Raw genomic sequence first — 24,062 nt, forward strand, 5'->3', positions numbered from 1 at the left:
TCAGGGACGACATGGTCTTGTAGAACAAACAGTAGAATATCATCCGCATAGAAATAAAACGATACATTTGTAGCCTGAATAATGGTAACAAGAGGACTAAGAACTATGTTAAAGAGAAGGGGTGCCAATACAAAACCTTGTGGAACAGCACAAGTGAGAGGAAGGGGAGTGGAGAAGGTAGTGAGCACAGACTGAGAAAAAAACAACCATTTTATCATGGTTCTGATGAATCCAACGTCAGCAAAAAGAAGTAGCTTGTGAACACAGAAGATCTCTAATCAAAAAATAACGGGTATCTATTGAAGAACTAAGGCCAGTACTGGGCAGACTTGCACACTCTGTGTCCCGTATATGGCCATTCAGTTGAGAGAGACTTGCCCAGAGTCACAAGGAGCTGCAGTGGGAATTGAACTCACAACCTCAGGATGCTGAGGCAGCTGCTCTAACCACAATTCCATCTCTGGCCTGCCTCCAGTCCTTTCCATGACACATTTAGAAAAAAGGTCGACACCTCACAGGACAGCTGATGAAAAACATGGTGTGGCTGGGTGGTGGAAAAAAAGTGATGAATTTGCAGAGGCCAGAGAGGAGGAAGTCATAGAGAGAGAACAAAAGTATAGTGAGAAAAAGAAGCAACAAAAATTAATCTGAACAAAAACAAAATAAAAAACCCTCAAACTACATGCACGGCCATAGCCCTTCTTGCTCTAGTAACCATAAAGTATGCTCTTTTCAAAAGAATCATGAAATTCTAAAGACTTGTTTTTAGTTGGCAATTATACACTTCCCCCTCCTCATTCGCGGTTTCACCAATCACAGTTTCGGTTAGTTGCGCTTTTTTGTTTGCAGACTCCGCCACCAAAATTATGTCACAGAAAATCACTGGGAGCAGCGTTGCACAGAGAAAATCGCTGATCTTTCTTCAAAGGAATAGGTCAGTTATTCGCGGTTTTATTATATTCTCCAGGGTTTTGTAACAGAAAGCCACGAATAACATACGAAAAGTTATTTGCGTTTTTTCTGTATTCGCTGACTTGTTATTCCCCTATCACAGCAAATGCAGAGGGGGAAGAGCACAACCAGTGCCACATTTTACACTAAAGAAAATGAAACATGAAGAGACATAACACAATAGTACTCAGAGTAAATGAAATTTAGAAAACCTCAACCAGCTAGACATTTGAAGAATCTACCTAGTACAGCAGATACTCATATGCAAACACCGGTTCCTGATTAAGACTACATTCCTGTTCTGATGGTTCCCTCTGGTGAGCGTCTGCAGAATAACAAAACATTGATTTTTGGGATCTTGCCAGGTACTTTGGAGATAATGCCATGTGCCAAAGCAAAGCCTTTCTTTTATACAAACGCTTCAAGGATGGACAAACATCTGTCCACGATGATGACCGTTCCGGACAACTGTCAACAAGCACAACACCGGAAACCATAGCAAAAGTTTGTGATCGTAGGCAAACTATCCATGATGTTTGTGAGATAGTAGGACAGTCATACGAGACAGTTCAACAAATTTTGTTGGATGAAATGAACATGGGTCGCATTTCTGCAAAATTTGTGCCAAGACTGCTAACCAGTGAACAGAAGGCCCATTGCGTTTCTGTCTGTTCAGAACTTTCAGAAACATTACAGTGATTACACACCCTCCCTATTCACCTGACCTGGCCCCTGTGATTTTTTTCCTATTCTCCAAAATGAAATTACGACTGAAAGGGCGCCGTTTTAACACGACTGAAGAAATCCAGGCAGAATCGCAGGAGGTCCTCAAAGCACTCACCCAAGATGACTTCCATAGATGCATGGACTCATGGGAAAAACGCTGGGATTCTTTATTAAGCTCTTGTAAATCATGCCGAGCTCTATAATCAGAGAGAGGATGCGGTATATAAACTTAAAGTTTAGTTTAGTTAGTTACTGTGGATGAGCAGACTAGATCGACCATTTGGCCTTTATCTGCCGTCATGTTTCTATGTTTCAAGGGACTACTTCAAAGGAGATGGTGGAAACTAGGAGGTAAGCAATTTTTTTTTTACAATTTAATTCCAAGTGAACAGCTTTCGAATACCGGTACAGATATAGACATGGAGAACCCGATGGAGGTAAGGAGGCAGCAAAAGAGAAGAGAGGGGACAGGTAGTAGTAGTTGAATGAATCCGTGTTTAGAGCTTTTACCATGGTCTTGAAGAACGCGGAGGGAGCACAGTATATAATGCTGTAGTAGGAATTTGTTGAACAAGTATGTTTTTAATCCTTGCCTGAAATACTTTATGACAAAGGCCCTATAATGGGGAGTAGTTCCCGGCTGAGGTGAGCTGCTTGATAGTAGTTTTGGCACGTAAGCCTTTTTGGGCTTTCCTTGCAGGAAGGGGTAGGAGTGTGGTGCAGTGGTTAAAGCTACAGCCTCAGCACCCTGAGGATGTCAGTTCAAACCCACACTGCTTCTTGTGACCCTGGGCAAGTCACTTAAGCCTAGATTCACTAACCTCATTTTTTTGTGCGATCCTTGCTGGGCGACCGATCCACAACAGTTCCTGCATTCAAATTATCTAGTCAGAAGCACGCCCACGGATCGCTGTTGAGCGATCGCGACATATGCGCCTTCCTCTTCTAATCTTCTCCCCTCACCCAGCATGTAAGCCTGTCACTCCTGGAGCAGGGAACCTGCCTAAGCAGCCCTGCCTCGGCCTGACCTTCTGCACCTTCACCTCTGCCTTCCCTCCCCTTCTTGCCTCTGGTGTTTTAACCCATGGGAAAGCAGAGGTGCACTGCGACATGTCGAGGCGGCACTTCTCTTCGATTCAGCTGTTGTAAGCAACAGATACACGTGGCTGTATTATTAACTGTGAATTTAAAATTCTGGCCATTTTCCAAGTTGAGCAGAGTTTCTCCTCTCAGTGTGAGAGAGCAGGAGAGAGCCCGGATGGTGTTTAAAAGTGTATTTTTCTCCTCCCCTTCCCTGTGCTGACCTCGATGCTGCGCTGCTTCTTTCTTTAGACATTTTTCAAGCTACTAATGGAAAGCTCAGTCCCAGTGAGGTGAAATGGCCATCAATGCCGGGCTGGGAGCTTGTACTGCCTCGCCACTGCTATTTTTTTTTTTCCTCCTAACTGCGTTTGCACAAGCAGGAAGGGAGAAGCCACATGCTGGGAGAACGAGGAGGACGGAAAGGCAGGCTTGATGCTTGAACACACGGGCAGGCAGGGTGGCAGAGAGCAGATTTTTCAGGGCTGCAGGGCTGGGATTTCAGTGAGCGACTGGTCCTCGGCAGTCGCTTGGTTTTCGATCGGCCAGCCCAGTCGGTGTGCCTTAAATTGTTTAGTGAATCAAGGCCCTTCTTACTTTTCATGCCATTTACCCTAATTTGCATGCAAAAATCGGATCAGAATCGGAGTGGATGGGGAGTGAGGTTAGTGAATCGGGTCGGAGGGAAATCGGGTGGCAAAGGCCTCGCAAACCGATCGGTACACAATCGGTTTGCTTAGTGAATCTGGGCCTTAATCCCCCCCATTGCCCCAGGTACATTAGATAGATAGATTGTGAGCCCACCAGGATAGACACGGAAAATGCTTGAGTACCTGAACAAATTCATGTAAACCATTCTGAGCTGTCTTGAGAGAATGGAATAGAAAATTGAATGAATAAATAAAAAGCAGTTGGAGCACAAAAGGTGGGTCGATAAACTAAAATACTTCAGTCATGTAGTTTGGTAGAAGACCAAAGAGAGAGCCCAGTTTGAATAATGAGCGGGCCTCAATCAGGAGCTAGTGTAGTTGCTTGTAGTAAGGCGTGACATGGTTGGTTTTCCTTAGTCTGAAGGCGCACAGCTGTAGTGCAGTGTTTCTTGGGGCAAGAGATGTAGATGAGGTTGCAGTAATCTAGCATGGGGAGGATCAGGGCTTGGCATAGGATTTAGAAGGGTATCAAAGGTACAGATAGATCATAGTTTCCAGAGTGCTGCAAAGCCTTTGCGAACTACAGCAGCAATTTGGCTTTCCATGGTCTTACATCCCAACTCTTTCCCTACTTCACCTAAACTATATGCCTGGAAATGCCTATGTATAGATCATGTACAAGTATAAATGCTCTTCTTAGACCATGTTATTTGATATACAATTACACCCACCAAATTTTTTAACAGCCAGTTTCTACAGGTAAGCTCTAAAGCACTTCCTAAAACGTTATTTACCCCATTTAAATTGGCTATTTGAAAACTGTCCATTTTCTCTTAAGGTAGAAGTACACACTGATAAGGTTTTTGTGGGGTTTTTTTTTTTAGTTTTATGGCAACAAGGACCTATTGTTTTACTTTGTAGTTGCTCTTCGGTTCCCCATAAATGTTGTCCTAGACCTAGCCAGCCCTTTCAGAGAAGTTAACTTTTTTTTAACTTATTTGTGATGCTGAATTAATATAAATGATCCTCTCAAGGACAAAATTAAGTTTTAATATTAGGGATGTTATACACCCAAGGTTGGCACCTATACTTCATAGTCTGCCTTATGATTAAACTAGTCCTGCTTGTTCTGCCTTATTGGTCTCCTCTCTTTTTCAGTGATTTAATTTCTCTCTTCCACCCCCCCCCCCCAACTCCTTGTCCTTTTTTCATTTGGTTGTCTTAATTCTCATTGCTCTTCAGTCTTTTGACAACCTTATTCTGGTCCTTAATCCTTCTTCAAAATAACCACCATCTACAACCCTCACAAATCAGTAATTCAAAAGAAATAAAACCCCAGCCATTTCCTTCCCTCTTTATAGCCTGACAAGCAGCGCGCTCCACCCCCCCCCCCCTATCCTCACTCCGCCCCCGTATTCTGCCGCCTGAACCCAGCCGCGGGCGGGTGAAGGTTGGTTGACCGGTTCCCGGCCTTAGGCGCACTCGTGACGCGATCGGCTACAAGGCCGCACGTGACTCCATCCCTTCGGTTGACCTCTGCTCGCGCCCTTCCGGCAGTTATTTTGGGTGGGATTTCCTTGGGCCGCCATTTTGTCTGCATGTTCGTGTGAGTGTCTTGATGCGCTCCTGTGGCTTATCTGCTTAGTGTTGTTTGTTATTTTGGTGTTTTGGCGGGAGAAACAAAGGCCCATCTCGGGACTGTAGTTTTCTCTCTATTTTTCCCACGCTGGCAAGGAAAAAAAGGAGGCAAAAAGCTTAAAACTGATGGAAGGCGTCGATGGAAGGAGCTTTCCCTCACAATGGCTTCTTCTTGTGTTTTAAAGGGAGCGTGTTAATGGATGCCTACTGGTTAATTAAAAGGGGTTTAAGATGAAATGCGAGGTAAATTGCAGCTGAAACCCTAACTAATTAAATTGTAAAACAAATTTTTAAGAAAAGACAGGGGGAGGGGGATTACATTTTATTTAGCCCAGCAATTCTCTTCTCCTTTTCTTCCCATCCTGTGAACCAGGCTGAGACATGGACTGTGAACCTTTGGCCTACTCAGGGATTTTTCCATCACCAAACATGATAGCAGATAAAGGCCAAATGGCCTATCCAGTCTACCCATCTAGGATTCTTTGATATTTTAACACTTGAACCATGGGCCATGCCTCCAACCTTCAAGGTGTCATATCTACACAATCATCTCCCCACCCCTCCTCTTACCTGTGTCATAAATTCTCAAGTGGGGATCTGGTGAGAAATGCATTCCTATTTCTTTGAAAGTAAAAGGCAAGTTCACTGCCTAAGCTTTTCAAGTGCTATTAAAAAACATCTATGTTAAACGAAAACTATAGAGTAGGGCTTCGTACTCTTGTTTGTCACTGTCTGAACATAATGTGTGTGGTCTTAATGAGAAGTGGGGACTACGTCAGTCTCACCAACTCTGTAACTTGGCTTATGCAAGCCAACTGAATGAAGGAGTGGTCAAATGGTTGGAGCAGTAGACTGAGAACAAGAGAAGCTAGAGTTCAAATCAGACTAGGTGAGGCCCTGGCCTAGGTAATAAAGGATGCCAAACTCCTATCCTGGTCTACCTTCAAACTTCTAAAGGGATAGATACTCAACTGAGATTTTGGCACCTTTCTCATCAGTGCACTAAGCCAGTGCCTCACGTGGTCCAGCAGGAGGGGGAGATACTGAATCACAGGTGAAGGGGGTGCCAATACAAAAGTTGTCTCAGGGTGCTATAGTCCCTTGAGCCAGCCCTGTTGGACAGATCACTTAACTCTCCATTGCCTCATGCACAAACCTATCGTAAGTCCACAGGAGATAGGGAAATACCGACTATCTGAATGTAATTCACCTTGCACTACTGAAAAAAGCATGAGTTAAATCCAAATCCACCACAATAATTGCACTTTACTGCATTGTTTTTTTATAATCCTTTTTCAAACACAAAACATCGTTTTTGTTTTGTTTGATTTGTATAGATAAGCTTATAAACGGAAATCAAGATTTTATGATCCCATTTGGGGTCATGAGCCATTGGAAACTGCTGCTCTAGATTATGAGTCCTCTCCTGCCTACAGGGCTCCCCAGGGATTCATGATACTTGATATGTTCAATAGCTTGAATCTTTTAACTCAGCTTTTGTTGTCTCTGCCTCTGGAATCCATGGGTGACTCATGACAAATTCTACTCCACTGCCACAGATTAGAACAATGTGTACAGTCAGTGTTAGCCAGAATGGCTCCTATGCTAGGTCCTAAACTTTAATGGACAAATACACAGCTCAGTACTAGGCTTCTGGTACAGGTTGCTCAGTCCCCCTGGATTAGTGATCCCTGGGACCAGACCTGTGTGCTGCAGCTCACCAAAACCAACAGCCACTACTTCTATCTCCTCTTAATACTCCTCTATGCTCTGTGACTGGCTAGACAACTACATTAATGGAGCTAGACTGACCTATGACGCTTTTAGAAAAGTCATAAAAACTGCCTTATTTGACAGATATATCACCTAAACAGTAACTACACCAAATCCAATTCTATTATTTCTAATATGTCCTCTCTGAAATTTTTAACAAACTGTATGTTATATTGTAATTCGCTGCATTTTAAGATTTTGCATACTGTAATTTCACTGACTATCTGCATATTGTAACTCACTGATTGTCCAGCTCTCTTCAATGTGAACTGCCTAGAAGTCGCACGATTATGGCGGTATAGAAGAATAAAGTTATTATTATTATTAAAGTTATTGTGGATACACATTGACCCATCTCTTGAACTCTGTCATGGTCATTCCTGCAGGATAACATCAGAACAAATAGTGCAGTCTTCTCTATACTCTATCCATTTTCTTTCCTATGCTAAGCAGTAGAGAAGCATAGGAACGTAGTATATTGACCAGGGAATCCCTTTATTTGTTCCCCTTCAAATATTGTTTGATAGTACTTTGAAGGGCTCAGTGACCCTTCATAATTTATTTAGCATTTGTGGTTGAGTTGTATTTTGCTTTTCATTTTCTCTAAATTTAAAAATATGTTTCAAAATAATAATTTATTGACCAGCTGTAACTCAACATGGGTGGTATTTTCATTTGTTTGATTTATGGATGCTAAAAAAAAAAAGGAACTTAGTTATTCACCAGATCAGCCCCAATGCATCTACCAGATGGAGACAAGGAACAAACTTTTATAAGTCCTGCTTTATATAGGGCACTGTACAAACAACCACTCCTCAGTATTCTCTGTCTCCATCAGATGGTAAAGGTATCCTGAACAACTGGTTGTAATAGACCTCAGGGCTCAGATGGGGAACTAGGTCTTCAACTGAATTCAGGTGGGGTCAGGGATTGGATATACTACTTTTCCGTGGTATATCAAAGCGTTTTTTGTCCTTCGTGGGCTCATTAAGTTTTGGACCTGAGGCAAGGGAGGGTTAAGTGACTTGCCCATCTGAGTTGATACCTGGAGGAGTTCAGGGTCTTCCTGGCTTTCCCTTAGCTCTTTCTGCCTCTGTCTCCCTACCTCCCCTGAGAGTGGAGAGCTATTGCTGGGGGGGGGGGGAGGGAGATAGGGGAAGAGGAGCAGGTTCATACCTTCATTGGTTCTCAGAGCTGTACAGGTTCTCAGAGCTAGTTCATACCTGCACTGTGTAGAAATTGAGAGCTAAATTGCATTTGTAGCAGCAGTTTGGGTGCAGGAGGGAACTACTGCAGGCTTTTCTGGTGAGGAAGGCCAGGAGAATGCCTGGTCACTGCACTAGAAGAGGCACTACAGGGCAGCTTGCGAGTGCCATTTTAACATCTAACCATGATAGCTTCCTCAGAGCATTCTAAATACTGCTCCTGCTGTAGTGACTACCAAAAAGGACTACATGAAAAAGGATCTGCAAAAGTTAGAGGAATGGGCTAATATCTGGCAACTAAAATTCAATGCAAAGAAATACAAAGTAATGCATTTGGGGGATTAATAATCGGAAGGAACCGTATACGCTGGGAGGTGAGAGGCAGATATTCATGGACGGAGAGAGGGACCTTGGGGTGATAGTGTCTGAAGATCTAAAGTTGAAAAAACAGTGTGATAAGGTGGTGACTGCTGCCAGAAGGATGCTGGGCTGTATAAAGAGGCATAGCCAGTAGAAGAAAGAAGGTGTTGATGCCCCTGTACAGGTTGTTGGTGAGGCCCCACTTGGAGTATTGTGTTCAGTTTTGGAGAATGTATCTGGCAAAGGACATAAGACTTGAAGTGGTCCAGAGGAGGGCAATGAAAATGAAAGGTTTGCGACAAAAGATGTACGAGGAGAGACTGGAAGCCCTGAATATGTATACCTTTGAGGAAAGGAGGGACAGGGGAGATATGATTCAGACGTTCAGATACTTGAAGGGTATTAATGTAGAACAAAATCTTTTCCAGAGAAAGGAAAATGGTAAAACCAGAGGACGTAATTCGAGGTTGAGGGTGGGAGACTCAAGAGCAATGTAAGGAAATTCTTCTTTACGGAGAGGGTGTTGGATGCTTGGAATGTGCTTCTGAGAGGTGGTGGAGCGAAAAACGGTGACTGAGTTCAAAGAAGCATGGGATGAACACAGAGGATCTAGAGTCAGAAAATAATAGTAAATATTGAAGACCTAAGGCCAGTACTGGGCAGACTTGCACAGTATGTTGTCTGCATATGGCCTTTTGGTTGAGGATGTGCTGGGAGGGTGTAGATGAGCTGGAGTGAACTTTGACGGAGACTTCAGTAGTTGGAACCCAAGCACGATACCGGTTTGAGCTTTGGATTCTTGTCCAGAAATAGCTAAGAAGAAAAAAAAAGTTTAAATTCATTCAGGTTGGGCAGACTGGATGGACCATTCGTGTCTTTATCTGCTGTCATCTACTATGTTACTAAAAGAGTACAGCTCTGAATGGCTGTTGTCACGGCAGTGCTAGAAAGTGCTCTGGATATCATGGTGAGGTTGCAAGCCAGTGAATCAGAGACAATGGTGAGGCCTTTTGATCCCAGGAATTCCCTTACAGGAGCTGCCCGAGACACAAAGAGACATGAAAAAGGCAGCAATTTTTAGTCCGCTGAGCCGGGGACTCCGGAGCCTCCTGTAGGGCAAGAATGGGAGGAACAGGAGAGAACAGAGTGGGTTACTCATGCTTCTGAAGGAGCTCTTGGGAATTCTCCCTACTCCCCTTCACCTAATTTGTCCTGCTTCATCATAAAGCCTTCTTGCTGCACCAGACTCAGGATTCCAGTGATAGTAGGGATCTGAAGATTTCCTTTAGGCGGAATGGTAGATGCTTGACTCTGTTCTACATCTTGATGCTTCTGAATTTTGCTAATTGGATAGCTGCCTTTTAAGAAACAAGCTGTATGTCAGCATTTTTTAATGGGTATGGCTTATGGGCAGACTGGATGGACCGTTCAAGTCTTTATCTGCCGTCATTTATTATGTTATATTACTATATTAAGAAAATGTAAAATAAGTAAGAATATATGCTTTCATATTGTATTGGTCCCTATCGTTTGCTGTATCCATTGTATCTAAGCACGGCAAATGAAGCAGAACTCAGTGAATATTGAATATTTTTAAAATAATCATGTTTCTAATCTTCTTGGCTGTTTAGCTCTTTCTTCTTGCCTTTTGTTCTTATGATTAAAGGTAAACCTCGGTATTCCTACTGATTTTCAAGAGATTTTTTGGGTTTGGCTTGATGAATTTAGGTTAAAATGGACTCTTCATTCCAAGTCTGCGAACAATAATTTTTGCATTTTAACCAGATTTTAAGGTTTGTTCAATAAATGGTTAATTTCCACAACTATATGATAACTGGGCAACAAATTCATACTGGCAAATCTTTCACATTATGTCATGTTAAAGCATGTTTGCCCAAGACAAAGATGTCCCAAAAAAACACTGCAGTATTTTAATCCTGGATTTTAATGTTCTTTTTGCTATTATATATAGTATAAGACCATATATATATATATATACTCTGCAACTTTTAGTGCTGTACTTTAGCCAGCATTAACTGTTGTGTGTCAACACCGATAACTTTCTTCAGTAATATTTGTGCTAAATACAAGATTTTAACCGATTTGATTTTCGTTGGTTGGGGAAAGAGACCAAATGAAATACAGTGGAACATGAACTGCATGCGTGTTTAACAGCCATTCCTTTTTGTTTTCATAATTGAGTTTCTTGTAGGCATGGATTGGTTCCACTGTAACCAGTGCTTCCGCAGGGAGGGTACTGCCTTCTTTGTCACCAGCTGTGGCCATATACTATGTCAGAACTGCGCCAAAAGAGGTAAAGTGTTATTAGTAAATTCTGGCAAAATGAACTCGGATATGTGAAAACTCAATAATGTTCCAAAATACAGTTTCACAAGAAAGATACAAAAAAATGTCATATACAACGTAGATAGCACTGCTTTGGTTTAAATGGGGTGTGTTTCAAAAAAATGGAGGAAAAGCCTCAGACTGAAGCCCTCCCACCACCACAATGGTGGTCCAAGGTGGTTGGGTGATAACCTCACTGGCAAAAAAACCTCCATTGCACTTCCAAAGTGTAAAAACCTTCTTTCTTCTATCAATTTGCATAGACAGCCCTGCTTAAGGTTTTTACACTTTGGAAGTGCAATGGAGGTTTTTTTGCCAGTGAGGTTATCACCCAACCACCTTGGACCACCATTGTGGTGATGGGAGGGCTTCAGTCTAAGGCTTTTCCTCCATTTTTTGAAACACACCCCATTTAAACCAAAGCAGCACTATCTACATTGTATATGACATTTTTTGTATCTTTCTTGTGAAACTATTTTGGAACATTAGTAAATTCTGCAACACGGGATAACATGGAACAGCCTCATCTCTTCCCTTTCTTCTCCCGTGGATAATTTCTCACAGTCCCAAAGGTATTTTTTTGCAGTATTACCGTGTTAGCAGATGGGGAAGGAGTTGAGTATATTACTAATTGTATGAATGCTGCCAAATTCTGTAATATTGATCAGATTTCTAGACAAAGATATATTTATTAAGCCTTGGCTCTTCAGAAGGGATTAATGCAGAGCTAGAACAAACTCAGAAATACAGACAGGAAGAAAGAAGTTCCATAATAAGAAGAGTTCAAATTTGGTCCCTGACTGTAGCTTTTATATCTCAAGTTCTTTAAAGAATTATAAAAGCATGAACTTTATTCTTTCCTTTTTTTGTGAAATGTTGTTCATAGTTTGTTTGCAATGTAAATGGAATATTTAGAGAAACGAATCATTTGTGGACCCATAGCAGAAGAGAATCAGGAATACAGTAAAGAAACAAGTGAGACTTTACATGGCCACAACCACTTGTTAATCCCAAGAATGTTCAAGAGTGAACAGCTAGTAATTAACATGCTATCAACTTTTTCCTTCAGATCAATGTGGCATCTGTGAGAACGCCTGCAAGTACCTCGCCTTGTCAGACAATGTGAGTGATCTGAGGGGAGGATGCTCTATGCTTACAGACTGTATTCGTGCTTTGTAATGTGAAAAGTTATTTTCTGAAGAACTTGCATTTATAGTCCCAGAGAAATTAAATAACTTGGTGGAGAACACAATATGAGTTGGTGGTAATAGACTGGGTCTAAAGATGTTGGAGTAAATGGGATTGGAAGTACGGTTTATTGTGCTTAATATATTGCTTTTCCAAGACCAAACAAGGCAGCTTACAAACAGAAAAAGATAAGAATGCCATCCATAATAGAAAAGGGAACATATATAAATTTAGAGAGAGCACTGTCATACCAAGGAGGCAAACAAAATACAAGTCTGAACACCTTGGGTGGAATGGATTGACGGTACACTTTATCTGCCAAAATTTACTATATTGCTCTGTAAAATTACTGTTCTTGTACAATCCCAGTTTATTCTGGGACCAGTGGGTTGTTTACCTCCTCCCGCCAGGGATCTGTAGGAAGCCTCAAACATTTGAAGCTTTTACCCCCCTCCCTCTCACACCTTACCACTGAGCATGCTCCATTGAACTCGTAAGTCTAAATTCCTACAGGCCAGGCTGTAGGAGCTTATCTTTACTGCTCATGTTTTATTTTCTGGTTTTATCACTAATTTTGGTACTTTTCGGTCATAGTTTTGCCCTAGTGCTGCAGGGACATCCTTGCAGCGGGAGATCACAGACTGTTGGAGAATGTCTGCTCAGCAGTAAGCCCCTTGGGACAGCCTGCACATCTGATCTGGGCTCCGGGCCCTTTCCTTGGGAGCTAGCTCACCACAGATTTGTGTGCTAGTGGGTGCAGCGCAGGTTGAGCATATTCAGTTTGTGGCTATCCCCTTTAGATTGGTGACAGCACCCCAGACCTTCACCAAAGTGATGGTGGGGGTGGTAGCCCATCTTTGCTCCCTGGGTTTCTTAGTTCACCTGCACTGTGCGCAATGGGTTGGTTGATCAGAGCTCCCTCTCTGTCTGAGGGGCATCAGGTGGTCTGGCAGGTGCTACAGTTGCTGCAACGTCTGGGCTGGGTGATCAACTTCAGGAAGAGCACACCTGAAATTTGGAGTACTTGGGAGTTCAATTTTCAACGGGTCAGAACACAGTGTTTCTACCCGTGTCCTGTTGGGAGAAGTTTCGTCAGGTTATTAGAGACCTTCTGGCAACTCTGAACCCAACAGCGTGGCAGTATCTCTAGGTGTTGGGGACCATGGTGGCGATGATCAATGTGGTCCCTTGGGCCAGAGCCCATCTGCATCCATTGCAGGAAGCTCTGCTGTCATGCTAGAATCCACAGCGGGACCCGTTACAAGCACCTCTGCCCTGGACGATGGTGGCGCTTAGCGGTGTAGCTTGGTGGTTGCCTTTGGCTCCAGATCTTGGATTGGGTGATCCTATCAACGGTTGTGAGTGTCAAAGGCTGGGGAGCAGTATGCATGTCTGTCCCGTGCAGGGCCAGTGGGCGCCCTCGGAGTACCTTGGGGGGCAGAGAAGTACCTTGTGGTGCTGTCTGATAACCCCGCCATCAACAATAGCAAGGAGAGCACACATGTCAAGGTTTGTGTGCTAGTGGGTGCAGCGCAGATTGAGCATATTCAGTTTGTGGCTATCCCCTTTAGATTGGTGACGGCACCCCAGACCTTCACCAATAGCAGCCCCCGCCAACCCACACCCTTCCCCCAAATGTAACATCCCATCCTACAATCAGTCCTGTGCCCATAGAACATCAAAATGCACCCTATAAGATCAATGCACCAAAAAAGTCTTCTATGATGTTAGGAATGGGCCTCAGAGACCTGAATGTCAGGCAGTTGACTGCTAGATATGCTTGCAGGTCTAAGTCTCAATCATTGGCCCAACACCTAGTCGCTAAATGTTTTTATCATTTTAAAATTTTTTAATAAATATAAATTTTAAAATCTTTAAACTTGCAGAGTTAAACATTCAAAGAAAGTGCCAATACTTTAAAAGGAGCACTTATCTTTGTGAATGCCGCTGAAAAGTATCAGCACTGCTCAGTGAAACCCGACGGGGCCTCCGTTTCACCTCGATAGGCTTCGTCAGGGGATAGTGATATTTCAGCAGTACGGAGTGGCCATCTTGGATCTCTGCGACTTATGTAATTTATTTGCATTGTGATTCGTATCCACCGTTCCTGCCCGTCTGCTTTTTCAGCTTGGGACTCGCCAACAATTGTGCCTGCATATCCCCTGCTTGTCTCCGGAGAAAGCAAAATTGCTTACCTGTAACAGGTGTTCTCCGTAGACAGTAGGGGAATGCAGCCACACTTGCCCGCCTACCATCCCCTCAACTCAAATTGTTATATTGCTAGAGACAAAACTGACAGGATGAGGGGAGGGGTTCCAAGTGTAGGGCATCCTGCACATGCTCAGTAAGTCAAAAGCTTACTATAGCTAGGAAAGAGCACTGACGCACAGGCTCAGTCAGAGGACTTCCCCCACAAGTGTGGCTGCATTCCCTTGCTGTCTACGGAGAACATCTATTAAAGGTAAGCAACTTTGCTTTCTTCATTATACCTATGCACTTCTTAGAGTTACCATCTACCCCAGTGGTCTCAAACTCAAACCCTTTGCAGGGCCACATTTTGGATTTGTAGGTCTTGGAGGGCCGCAGAAAAAAAATAGTTAACATCTTATTAAAGAAATGACAACTTTGCATGACATAAGTATCTACAAATCCAAAATGTGGATTATCTGAAATTATCAGAAGCAATTAAGGAAAGGTTTATAAACTGCAACGTGCAGAAAATGAAAAATATCAAAGTATCAATTGCAAGAGATGCAATTGTGAGGTGGAGTGGAGAGGACAATTATGTACAGACGCAGGAAAGCACTTTCGTGAGGTTAAAGCAGTCAGGTGGGCAATGTGACCGCTGGACACTTAAGGCACAAGTTTTCCATAAGGAATCATTCGTTATAATACCAAGGGCCTCAAAATAGTACCTGGCGGGCCGCATGTGGCCCCCGGGCCGCAAGTTTGAGACCACTGATTTACCCTGAGCCAAATGAACTGTGAGGTTGACTGCTGCAGGATATTGGTTATTGTCTGATTGCTGAAGGCACAGGCCTTGCCCTTCTTCTGTGGTCTTTTCTGCACACAGTGTTGTAGCAAAACCTCAGTACTGTCCCTGTCCTTTTCCCTCCATTTTCTCAGATGAAGCCACAGGAGAAGATGTACTTCAAAGGTTTAAAGGAAACAGCTTTAAAGTACTTCGACCACATTTCACAGGTACGTCCTTTTAGCCTTGCAGGGCCATCCTGATGCACAAAGATGAGACAGCTGGTAAATCATCTATCAACTCAGGCTCAACTGATGCCACTGAACTAGGACTACTATGTGATCTTTAAATGTCTTTGAAGATTGATCCTTTTTTGTTTTAACTGCCAAGAGAGGCTCCTGCTGGTTAGTGATCATCTTTGGTCCACTAACTGGCTAAGTAACCACTGAGGGTTGGCAATCACACCAAGATATTCAATGCTGGGAGCCACACATGCCCCAGCAATGAATACCTGAAGTTAGTTCAGCTCACAGGTGGACGCGGCTTGTTACCCATTACCGCCTTGGGCTGAATATCAACCCCTAAGATGATGATAATAAAGTAACATCTGAAACATATGAGTAGTTGTGAAGATATGCCCACTAGAGTTAGCATTCTTGCATCTGGATCTAGCTCTAGGGCTTTCTGTGCCTCTGGGATGCAAGTTCAATCCAGGTGGCCTGCTTTGCAGTGGAGAGAGAGTCGCCTACAATAGGCTCTCTTTGATCATGGCAGAAAGAGTAAGCCAAGAGAACTCGCAATTAGGAGCTGCCTTTGTAAAGCATATATCTTATGTGTAGAGTACATATGTTTACTTTGTTTCTCTCTTTTTATATATGATCTCTGCATCTCCCCATCAGGTGGCAAGCTTCCAGAAGCAGCAGACAGAGCGCTTGATCTGTTTTTATAAGAAAGAGCTGGCTGAGGTACAGACTGCCGTACAAGAGGCTCTGCTAAAAATCAGCAGCCAGGACCGGTGAGCACATACTCCTGACTTCCACAATCCTTCTCTCCTTTCCTTTGGGAATGGTGCTTTCTGATGTTCTAACTTGGATGCTTTCCTCCCACCCAGGGAATTGAAAGCCTTGAAGAAGGAGAATGGAGAGCTGAAGTCTCTTCTTGTCATTGTAAAGGTGAGCAGCACTCCCTTCTGATTTTTCATGTAGGGTCTAATTTGATCTTTTTATTCAAAGGTTGTCTTAGAAGCATACATCCACCTAGCAAATATGATGAAGCTTCTTTGTCTCTCTCATGTAATTATCCTTCTTTTATTTAGTTGTTTCTAGGTTTTGCATTATCCAGGTTTTGGTTGCAGATTTCTCTTTCCCCATAATTCTGTACACTGTTTTGATGTCATCTGTGACCTGAGGATCATTTTCCACTTCTAGTCAATTTCCTAGGGTTATTCTTAACTGTACAGCTCTTGGTTGTCTCCCCTTCCTTCAGTTAGTAGATACAGAAATCATAACTGTGCCACCAGCAAACTTGGAGAGCAAAGACTAACATGATCCAATTTGACTCTATAATGACTCAGATCACTTGCAAGCATGGTAAAGTATAAGTTATAGGGGCATAACAGGGATTCTGAAAACTTCTTCTGACCCCTGAGACTAATTTAAGCTAGCATTCTGTACTTCATGCAAAGGGGATGTTCTTCAATGTCCCTCCAGACCGGCACAGAACGGATGGGTTTACGCTCCTCTGCCAGCAGGTGGAGACTGAGACACATTGACTTTTGGCTGTAGTACAAATGGGCTGTGCAGTCCCATCTACAATCAGTCTGTTCTCGGTCTCTAGCAGGTGGAGGTGGTAAGCCTGCGCAGTCTTTCCCTTGTTTAGTTTTGGGCCTGTTAGATTTGATTAGTGGCCTTTTTGTCCCTGTTTATGGTTGCCGGATAGAGCTTGGGGAACCCTTTCTGGGGTCTGTCCATCTGCCTGACCTCGGCGCCACATTTGACTGGTCAAGTCCCTCCCCTCATTTTCCCCCACCTCCCCCAATTTTTAATTTTTTTTTTTAATTCTTTATTCATTTTTAATCTTTCAACCAATGTGCCGCAGTTCAGGCAAGGCAAATAGCTTTGAGAGCCTGTGAGGTCTGCTCATTTGTTAAGTAAAGTCTAAAAAGAAGCTTTAAATTAGCTTTAATTGACTAATTGTTAAACAGTGTTTTTTTACTTTCCCTTTTAGCGGTTCGTAATGAGCACTTTAAAGAAGCAGAAAAAGTGCTCATTGTGTTCCCGACAAATGGTGGATGTGGCTGGCTTGTGCAAAGGGGAATCTTCATCGGCTTCAGGTGCTGGTGAACAGGGTTCCCCTTTGCATGTGCACCACTCGTCGACAGTGGGGAAGTCCGGGCTTCTCCTGTCAGCCACACAGCTGCCGAAGGTCCCATCCTATACTAAGAGTCATGAACAAATGGTCAAAGAAAAGATCAGGATGGTTTTCCTGGGTACCCTTCTTCCCATGATTCAAGCAAATGACATGCTTTGCTCACTGGATTTAAAGGATGTGGACACCCACATACAGATATGTCACAGTAGGGATTTTGAGATTGTATTCTGCTGTTTGGCCTCACATCCACTCCCAGAGTTTTTACAAAGTGCCATCGCTGTGTTTCCCTAGCTGGAGCTACTAGGGTACAAGTTGATAAAGAACCCAACTACCCAAAGTCCCATCAGCTTCCAGTTTAACAACAGGAATATGTAGGAGCTCTCCAGACATGATTCAGTCTTGAGCCCATTTGCCTCAGGTGAGGCCAGATGTGCTCATTTACATCGCCACTCAGGATTAGGTCACAGGTTTGTAGATGTTGGGCTACATGGCTTCCACAGTGCATGTAACACCCATAGTGTGCCTCCATTTGTGAGGTGTTCAATGGACTCTAATTTCTCAGTGGTGCTAAGCCATGGGAAATCTAGTGAATGCCATCTCAGTCACCTCAGTTATTACAGTCATTTCTCTGGTAGATCAGTTTTGAACAATTTGACGTGGGGATTTTCATTCCAATTCTGACCACAGATGCTTCCAACCTTGGATGCACCAGTCTTCTCAGGAGACCCAGCTGCTACAATCTCTGAGGGAACACGTAGGCCTTCAGACTTTGGCTGTTGAACATGACATGACTAGCAGCAGATGCCTTTCTTCTAGATTAGTGGATGGGCCTTCAGTATGCAAATCGTCCCAAATCTCTGTTGGGATGATATGCATACAAGTCATTGTTGAAACTCAATCAGGACTGGGGCACCATGATCCTCATCATGTCACACTGGTCAAGACAGATATGTATGGTTCCCTCTTCTACTGGAGTTATCCAACAAAGAACCTTGGAGACTGGAGTGTTTTCTGACCACATCACCCAGAATGAGGGGTCGCTTCTACATCCCAATCCCCAATCTGTAGTCCTTAAAATGTGGATGTTGAGAGCATTGAATTTGCATCCCTCCATCTGCCTGAAGGTGTCTCCAAGATTCTACTGGCTTCAAGGAAGATTCCACCAAGTGATGCTATATTTTTTAAATGGAAGAGGGTTTCCTTCTGGTGCAAGGACAAAGTTCTAGATCCTCTCTTGTCCTACACAAAAACTTCTTAACTACCTTCTACATCTCTTTGAGTCTGGTTTGAAAACCAGCTCTGTAAGGGTTTACCTCAGTGCAATTAGTGCTTACCTTCATCACGTAGGTCAGTCCATCTCTGTACAGTTGCTAGTTCATTTTATGCAGGGTTTCCTTTTAACAAAACACCCCCCTATCAATCCTCCAGCTGTGTCATGGGACCTGAAAGTAGTCTTTATCCAGTTGATGAAAGCTCATAGGGTCAGTGCGTTTCAGTCCCTAGTAGCAAATCCACTTTACACAAAGTTTCATCATAACAGAATAGTCTTCTGCACCTATCCTAGGCTACTTCTGTCCTGCAAACATTTTTCCCAAAACTTCATGCCCATCCTGACAAAAGCACACTGCACTCCTTAAGAACATAAGAGTAATCTTACTGGGTCAGACAAAAGGTCCATCAAGCCCAGTAGCCCGTTCTCACGGTGTCAAATCCAGGTCACTAGTACCTGGCCAAAACCCAAAAAGTAGCAACATTCCACGTTATTGATCCAGGGCAAGCAGTGGCTTCCCCCATATCTTTCTCAATAATAGACTATGGACTTTTCCTCCAGGAAATTTCCAAACCCTTCTTAAAACCAGCTACGCTACCGCTCTTACCACAATCTCTGGCAATGCATTCGCGGAGTGAAAAAATATTTCCTCCAGTATTTCCCTGTAACTTCATCGAGTGTCCCCTAGTCTTTGTAATTTTTGACAGAGTGAAAAATTAATCAACTTGTACCCGTTCTACTCCACTCAGGATTTTGTAGACTTCAATCCTATCTCCCCTCAGTCTTCTCTTTTTTCCAAGCTGATGAGTCTTAACCTCTTTAGTCTTTCCTCATACAAGAGGAGTTCCATCCCCTTTATCATCTTGGTCGCTCTTCTTTGAGCCTTTTCTAGTACTGTGATTTGGGTTATTCTTCCCAATATGCTGAGTGGAATAAAGCCCATAGACAGGATGGGGGAAGCTATAGGTAAATGTCACTTTATCCGCTTGGCTTGCAGATTATGCTCAGGCTGGGCTGACTCTTGAGAATAATGTCATAGCCCACAATATCAGGGCCATTTGCAGTCAGCAACTATTTATGAGATTTGCAGAGCTGCGACGTGGTCTTCAGTCCACACATTCACGTCTCACTGCAGCCAGTTTGATCAAGATAGTTCTGCAGAATTTGTTAGAGTCCTAGAATACAACTCCACCCTCCTAGGCCCATTCTTTTCGATTCCAGGCTGCACAGAAGTTTTTGTCATTAGATTGACTTTGCTGTTGCAAGTCCCTGTTGTTTTCAGTGCGTATAGGAGCTAGAGATTCCCGTATGTGAAAACTACTCACCCTGCTTGTCCTCAGAGAAAACAAAGCTACTCACGTATGGTAGGTGTTTTCTAAGGACAGCAGAACATATGTTCTCAAATACCTTCCCGTCTCCCCTAGGAGTTGAATTTTTTATGCAGGTCCCACATAAGTTGGGCAGGCAGGGAGGAATGCACACATGCACAGTTGGGCTTGCCAGAAGCTTCTGGAATATTAAAGAATGTCACCCACGTTTAATTATATGTCTTGCTGTCCTCAAATAACACCTGCTACAGTTAAGCAACTTTGCCATCTTTCGGTGAAGTACTGAATGTGTGCACAATGTGGTACAAGAATGTTGGTTTACTCTGTAAATTTTACAGGTACAATAGATTAACCAAAAATGTGAGTGCATTGCCTAACCCTGCTGTGTTTTGTAGGAATCATTGAACAAACCCCAGAGCTGCAGCAGGTCAGTTTAAAATTCCTTCACTTCCTTTTCACTTCTACTTCTCCACCTCTCCTGGCTTGTAGTGACATTTAACACTTGTTTTCCCATCTTCTGCTTTGTAGTATGTTTTCTGGTCTCCTTCCTTTCGTTCCTGTTCTGCAGTACCTTTTCTCTCAGTCCGTGGTACACTTGCTGTTTTTTCTTCTCCTGGCATATGTACCTTTCAGTATTTGCGTTGACTCTCCCCCACTCTGCCTTCCTTTTTCTGTAGGTCCAGTACACCTAGGCCTGTAGCCATTACCTCTCCATCACAGCAAGGTAAGAAGGCTGATGGCCAACTGAATTTTGGTCACTAGTATGTGTTCAGTTATGGCATGTACACAGTTTTCGTATGGAGTTTGTAGTAGAGAGTTGCGCGAGGACAGAAATCACACCCATCCCCATCCGATCCCACCAGGATCCTCTCCGTCCCCACCCGTCCCCGCCAGGATCCTCTCCGTCCCCACCCATCCCCACAAGGAATTACCTCCATCCCCGCCTGTCCCCATAAAAAGCAGCAATTAATTCTGACAGGATCATCAATTCCACAGTTTCTATTGTGTTTGTGCTGCTATTTTCCTTGTGGAATCTCTTTGGTGGAACCCTTTTTTTGTTTTCTGTTCAGGTAATTAACTTATAAACCCCCTCTTTTACTAAGGCTGACGTGTCCATTATATTATAAGGACGAACCCTGCTTCCAAAGCCTTCCATCCCCGTGGGAGTCCAGTTGGCTAGAGGGGTCCCCTTGGGAGTCCCGTGGGTTAGGGGGGGTTTCCCGTGAGACCCCCGTGGGAGTCCCGCGATCCCAGTTCCTGTGCAGACCTCTAGTTTGTAGGGTGGTTATGGAATTAGCTTAGGTTTGAAGCAAGGAAAAGAGAGTAACGGAGGGAGAGAAACAAAGAAGATAAGAGAATGCCACAAATCAGAGCTTGAGAAGAAAATGACTGTGGTTTAAGCAACTGTTTTCTCCCTGCTTTCAGACAACATCTGAAATGTCATAAATGCCCCTATCACTTTTGTTTCTCTCTTCTCTTTAGTTACTCCACGGCATGGTTCCCAACACTCTAGCCAGGTGGTAAGGTAAGAATGCATGGGTGAGGATGCAAAAGTTATAACAAGAGAGAGGCAAAGCAGCAGAAGGTGTAGGGATTTGGGATCTAAAGTCAGAATAAAAGAGAGAGAATAGATAGAAGCATGATAATTGTATGAGGGATGGATGGGAGAAAAGCAGTTTGCCTACTGGAGGAATAAGAGCTAGGAGCTGTAGTGGTGGACAGACAGGGGAGGAAGCTGCGATCTGTAATAGGGGAAAGATAAGAGAGGAAGGGGGATATCTAAGAATGGATGTTTTATATGCAGCCGGTGTTCTTCTGCGGAATCGATTCAATACAGAGTATCCCGGTCTGGGGGCCAGAATGTAAGAGCTGTTCTTTATCATATCGTGTACTATAACATTATATGCATATACTATAGAGATTGCATACCTGTCCTTTATCACAGATTCAGGATACATTAAGTCATCTCTCTCTCCTTTTCCATATCTCTTCCAGCAGCCAACGCCAGTCACTGTGCAGGAAAATGCTACTCCTCTGGTGTCTAACAATGGTAAGAAACAGACCACGTAGGGGTCTGCCCTCTTCTATGTTGTCAGTATTTTTCCTTGGAGCAGTTTACTTGTGTTCTTGTACATGTTACCCACCAACCCCAAGCCAGCCTTGGTCCTTTTATCTACCCATCTTCTCACATTCTGGGAATTATCCTTCAGTTTTACATAGTACCCTTCTAAACCTACTGGTGTCATTGTCTATTTTCTAGTAACGCCCACACCAGGCTCAGCACATGGCCGTTTCCAAAGGTGAGTAGCTGTTGCCTGCCACCTGGTTCTTTCCTACTTTTTCATTCTTCTAAATACTTTTTCAATAATCTATTTATGCTATATTTGTGTGTGTGTATTCTGTTTTAACTTTCTTTAGGGTCCCATCTTCCACAACCCTACTGAACTCTGCAGGGGTAAACCTCTTGGCACACTCCCTTGGAGCACGAGGGGAAAACCTACAGCAGCAGGGACATCCTCATACATCGGAGTTATACAGAGGTAGCGCATACACACACACACACCTCACTGCTAGAGGATAAACTTGGAATCTTTATTGCAGGGATTCCTATTTAAGTATCATTGCTGGAGAGATCTTCACAGGCACAGAGTTCTTGCAGGAACACACTAGAAGTTCACACAGGTTCTTCACTGGCTTGTAACAGTGATAAAAGGATCCTCACTGCGAGGACAACAGATCTCTTTTCAAGTGAACGATAAGAATTTTGACACAGAAATTTTAAGGCCCAGGTTACTGATGGAAAATGCCAGTAAGCCCCTTCAGAATGGGAGAAGGCGCTGTTTTTGGCACTGCTAAGAACAGAAATGTCCAAATTTCACCTTGCTTTCATTATTCTGCCTGCATTTACTGATACTATTGTCTGCTGTTCTCTACACAGTGCAACTGCGAGAAGCAGGTAACGCCCAGCCCGCCAACGCCAGCATCCGCACAGAACGCCTGAATCCCATACAGGTAGGCAGTGGCTTTTTTTTTTTTTTGAACATTCATATAACAAATTTCCTCTGCTAACCACTGAAAAGCAGTCTGCCATCTGCAGAGCAGAGGTTTGTTACCTTCTTCCTCATGCACAGCACTCTAACAAAGTCATGAAGAGCAAGTGCTGCCTGGCAGTAAGTGACCAGGGATCTGACGTCACTCGCTGCCCCATGCCTCCTGGAGAACGAGTGCCTTTTTTCAGTTACATCATGAGTAGTGGAGGGCAGAATGGGGTGGGCAGGCTTCTTCCTATACATTGCTATAACACTGTCCTGCAAAACAGGTACTCACTGCCACCCATGGAAAAGGGAATGGGACCCTCATAACTTCCTTTAGTCTCACTAAATGTCTCTTCAGTTACACTGCAGAAGATGGGAGGGAGGCAAAACCATTGTGATGTTTCTTCTTTTCTCATTTTCAGCTGAGATTCACACCAAGGGCAGCTGCGTCTCATCTTACAACCATGTAAGAAAATCTCTACAAATATTTTATTTAATAAAGAGCAACTTTAGTCCAAAGCCGTTATACCCCCAAGTGTCTTCCTAGAGCTCTGCTACATTATTTCCAGACACTTCCATACTTCTCCCAACTCCAAGGACGCTGTGGCATGCTATGCTCTTCCCCAGGAGCTCTGGAATGGCCTGTCCCAGTCAGCATAACCCATATTTTCAATTCCCCAGAGCGCAAATTTCTCCCCCGAGCACCATGGAATGAACTGCCCACTTTTCAGGTTGCCCTCTACCACAAAAGCACTGTTAAAGATTTTGAAAAAAAAAAAAGAAAGAAAGAAGAATCTGCTTCTTTCTATCCATCTCCTCTTGCCAGAACCTTAATAATCTGCTCATTACTTTTTTTTTCTCTTCATTCCTCTAGGCCATCCTCCAGAGCCAGAATGAACTTGGTCTGAAGACCCCCTCACCCCCCGCTGCTTTTATCAGGCTCCTGGTCCATCCTCTCCTAACCATGCCTTAGAAGAAAAAGACAAGAAAAGCAGAAAGTGGTGTCCTGAGACAGCAAGAACTGCAGTTCCACTCCTGCTGAAATAAATAAATACATTTTAACATTTGTTGAGTGTAGCTATAATCAGGATGAATGGAGGGCACGGAAGATTGAAATTTATTTTTAGGTGTGGATGTGAAATAGGAATAGAAGGAACATCCCTCTAGTAAC

At 43.5% G+C, this 24,062-nt stretch overlaps 1 protein-coding gene across 6 annotated transcripts; it reads left to right on the forward strand.

Moving 5' to 3' along the window:
• Positions 1-1,905: 1,905 nt before the first annotated feature.
• On the forward strand, positions 1,906-24,060 carry RNF212B (ring finger protein 212B). Of its 6 annotated transcripts, none has more exons than XM_033925002.1 (16): positions 1,906-2,028; positions 10,586-10,697; positions 11,799-11,851; positions 15,044-15,118; positions 15,788-15,903; positions 16,000-16,060; positions 20,252-20,283; positions 20,534-20,580; positions 21,339-21,381; positions 21,661-21,718; positions 21,852-21,906; positions 22,117-22,156; positions 22,275-22,396; positions 22,795-22,868; positions 23,314-23,357; positions 23,766-24,060. In XM_033925002.1, exons 2-16 carry the CDS (start codon positions 10,598-10,600, stop codon positions 23,797-23,799), a joined length of 954 nt encoding a protein of 317 aa, XP_033780893.1. In that variant the 5' UTR covers positions 1,906-2,028; positions 10,586-10,597; the 3' UTR covers positions 23,800-24,060. The 6 variants fall into 6 exon arrangements, with proteins under 6 accessions (XP_033780893.1, XP_033780892.1, XP_033780886.1 ...); XM_033925001.1 differs by lacking the exon at positions 1,906-2,028 and adding an exon at positions 3,590-4,166; XM_033924995.1 differs by lacking the exon at positions 1,906-2,028 and adding an exon at positions 4,843-5,288.
• Positions 24,061-24,062: the final 2 nt, after the last annotated feature.

Source organism: Geotrypetes seraphini, chromosome 16 (assembly GCF_902459505.1).
Source record: "Geotrypetes seraphini chromosome 16, aGeoSer1.1, whole genome shotgun sequence".
Taxonomy (NCBI): domain Eukaryota; kingdom Metazoa; phylum Chordata; class Amphibia; order Gymnophiona; family Dermophiidae; genus Geotrypetes; species Geotrypetes seraphini.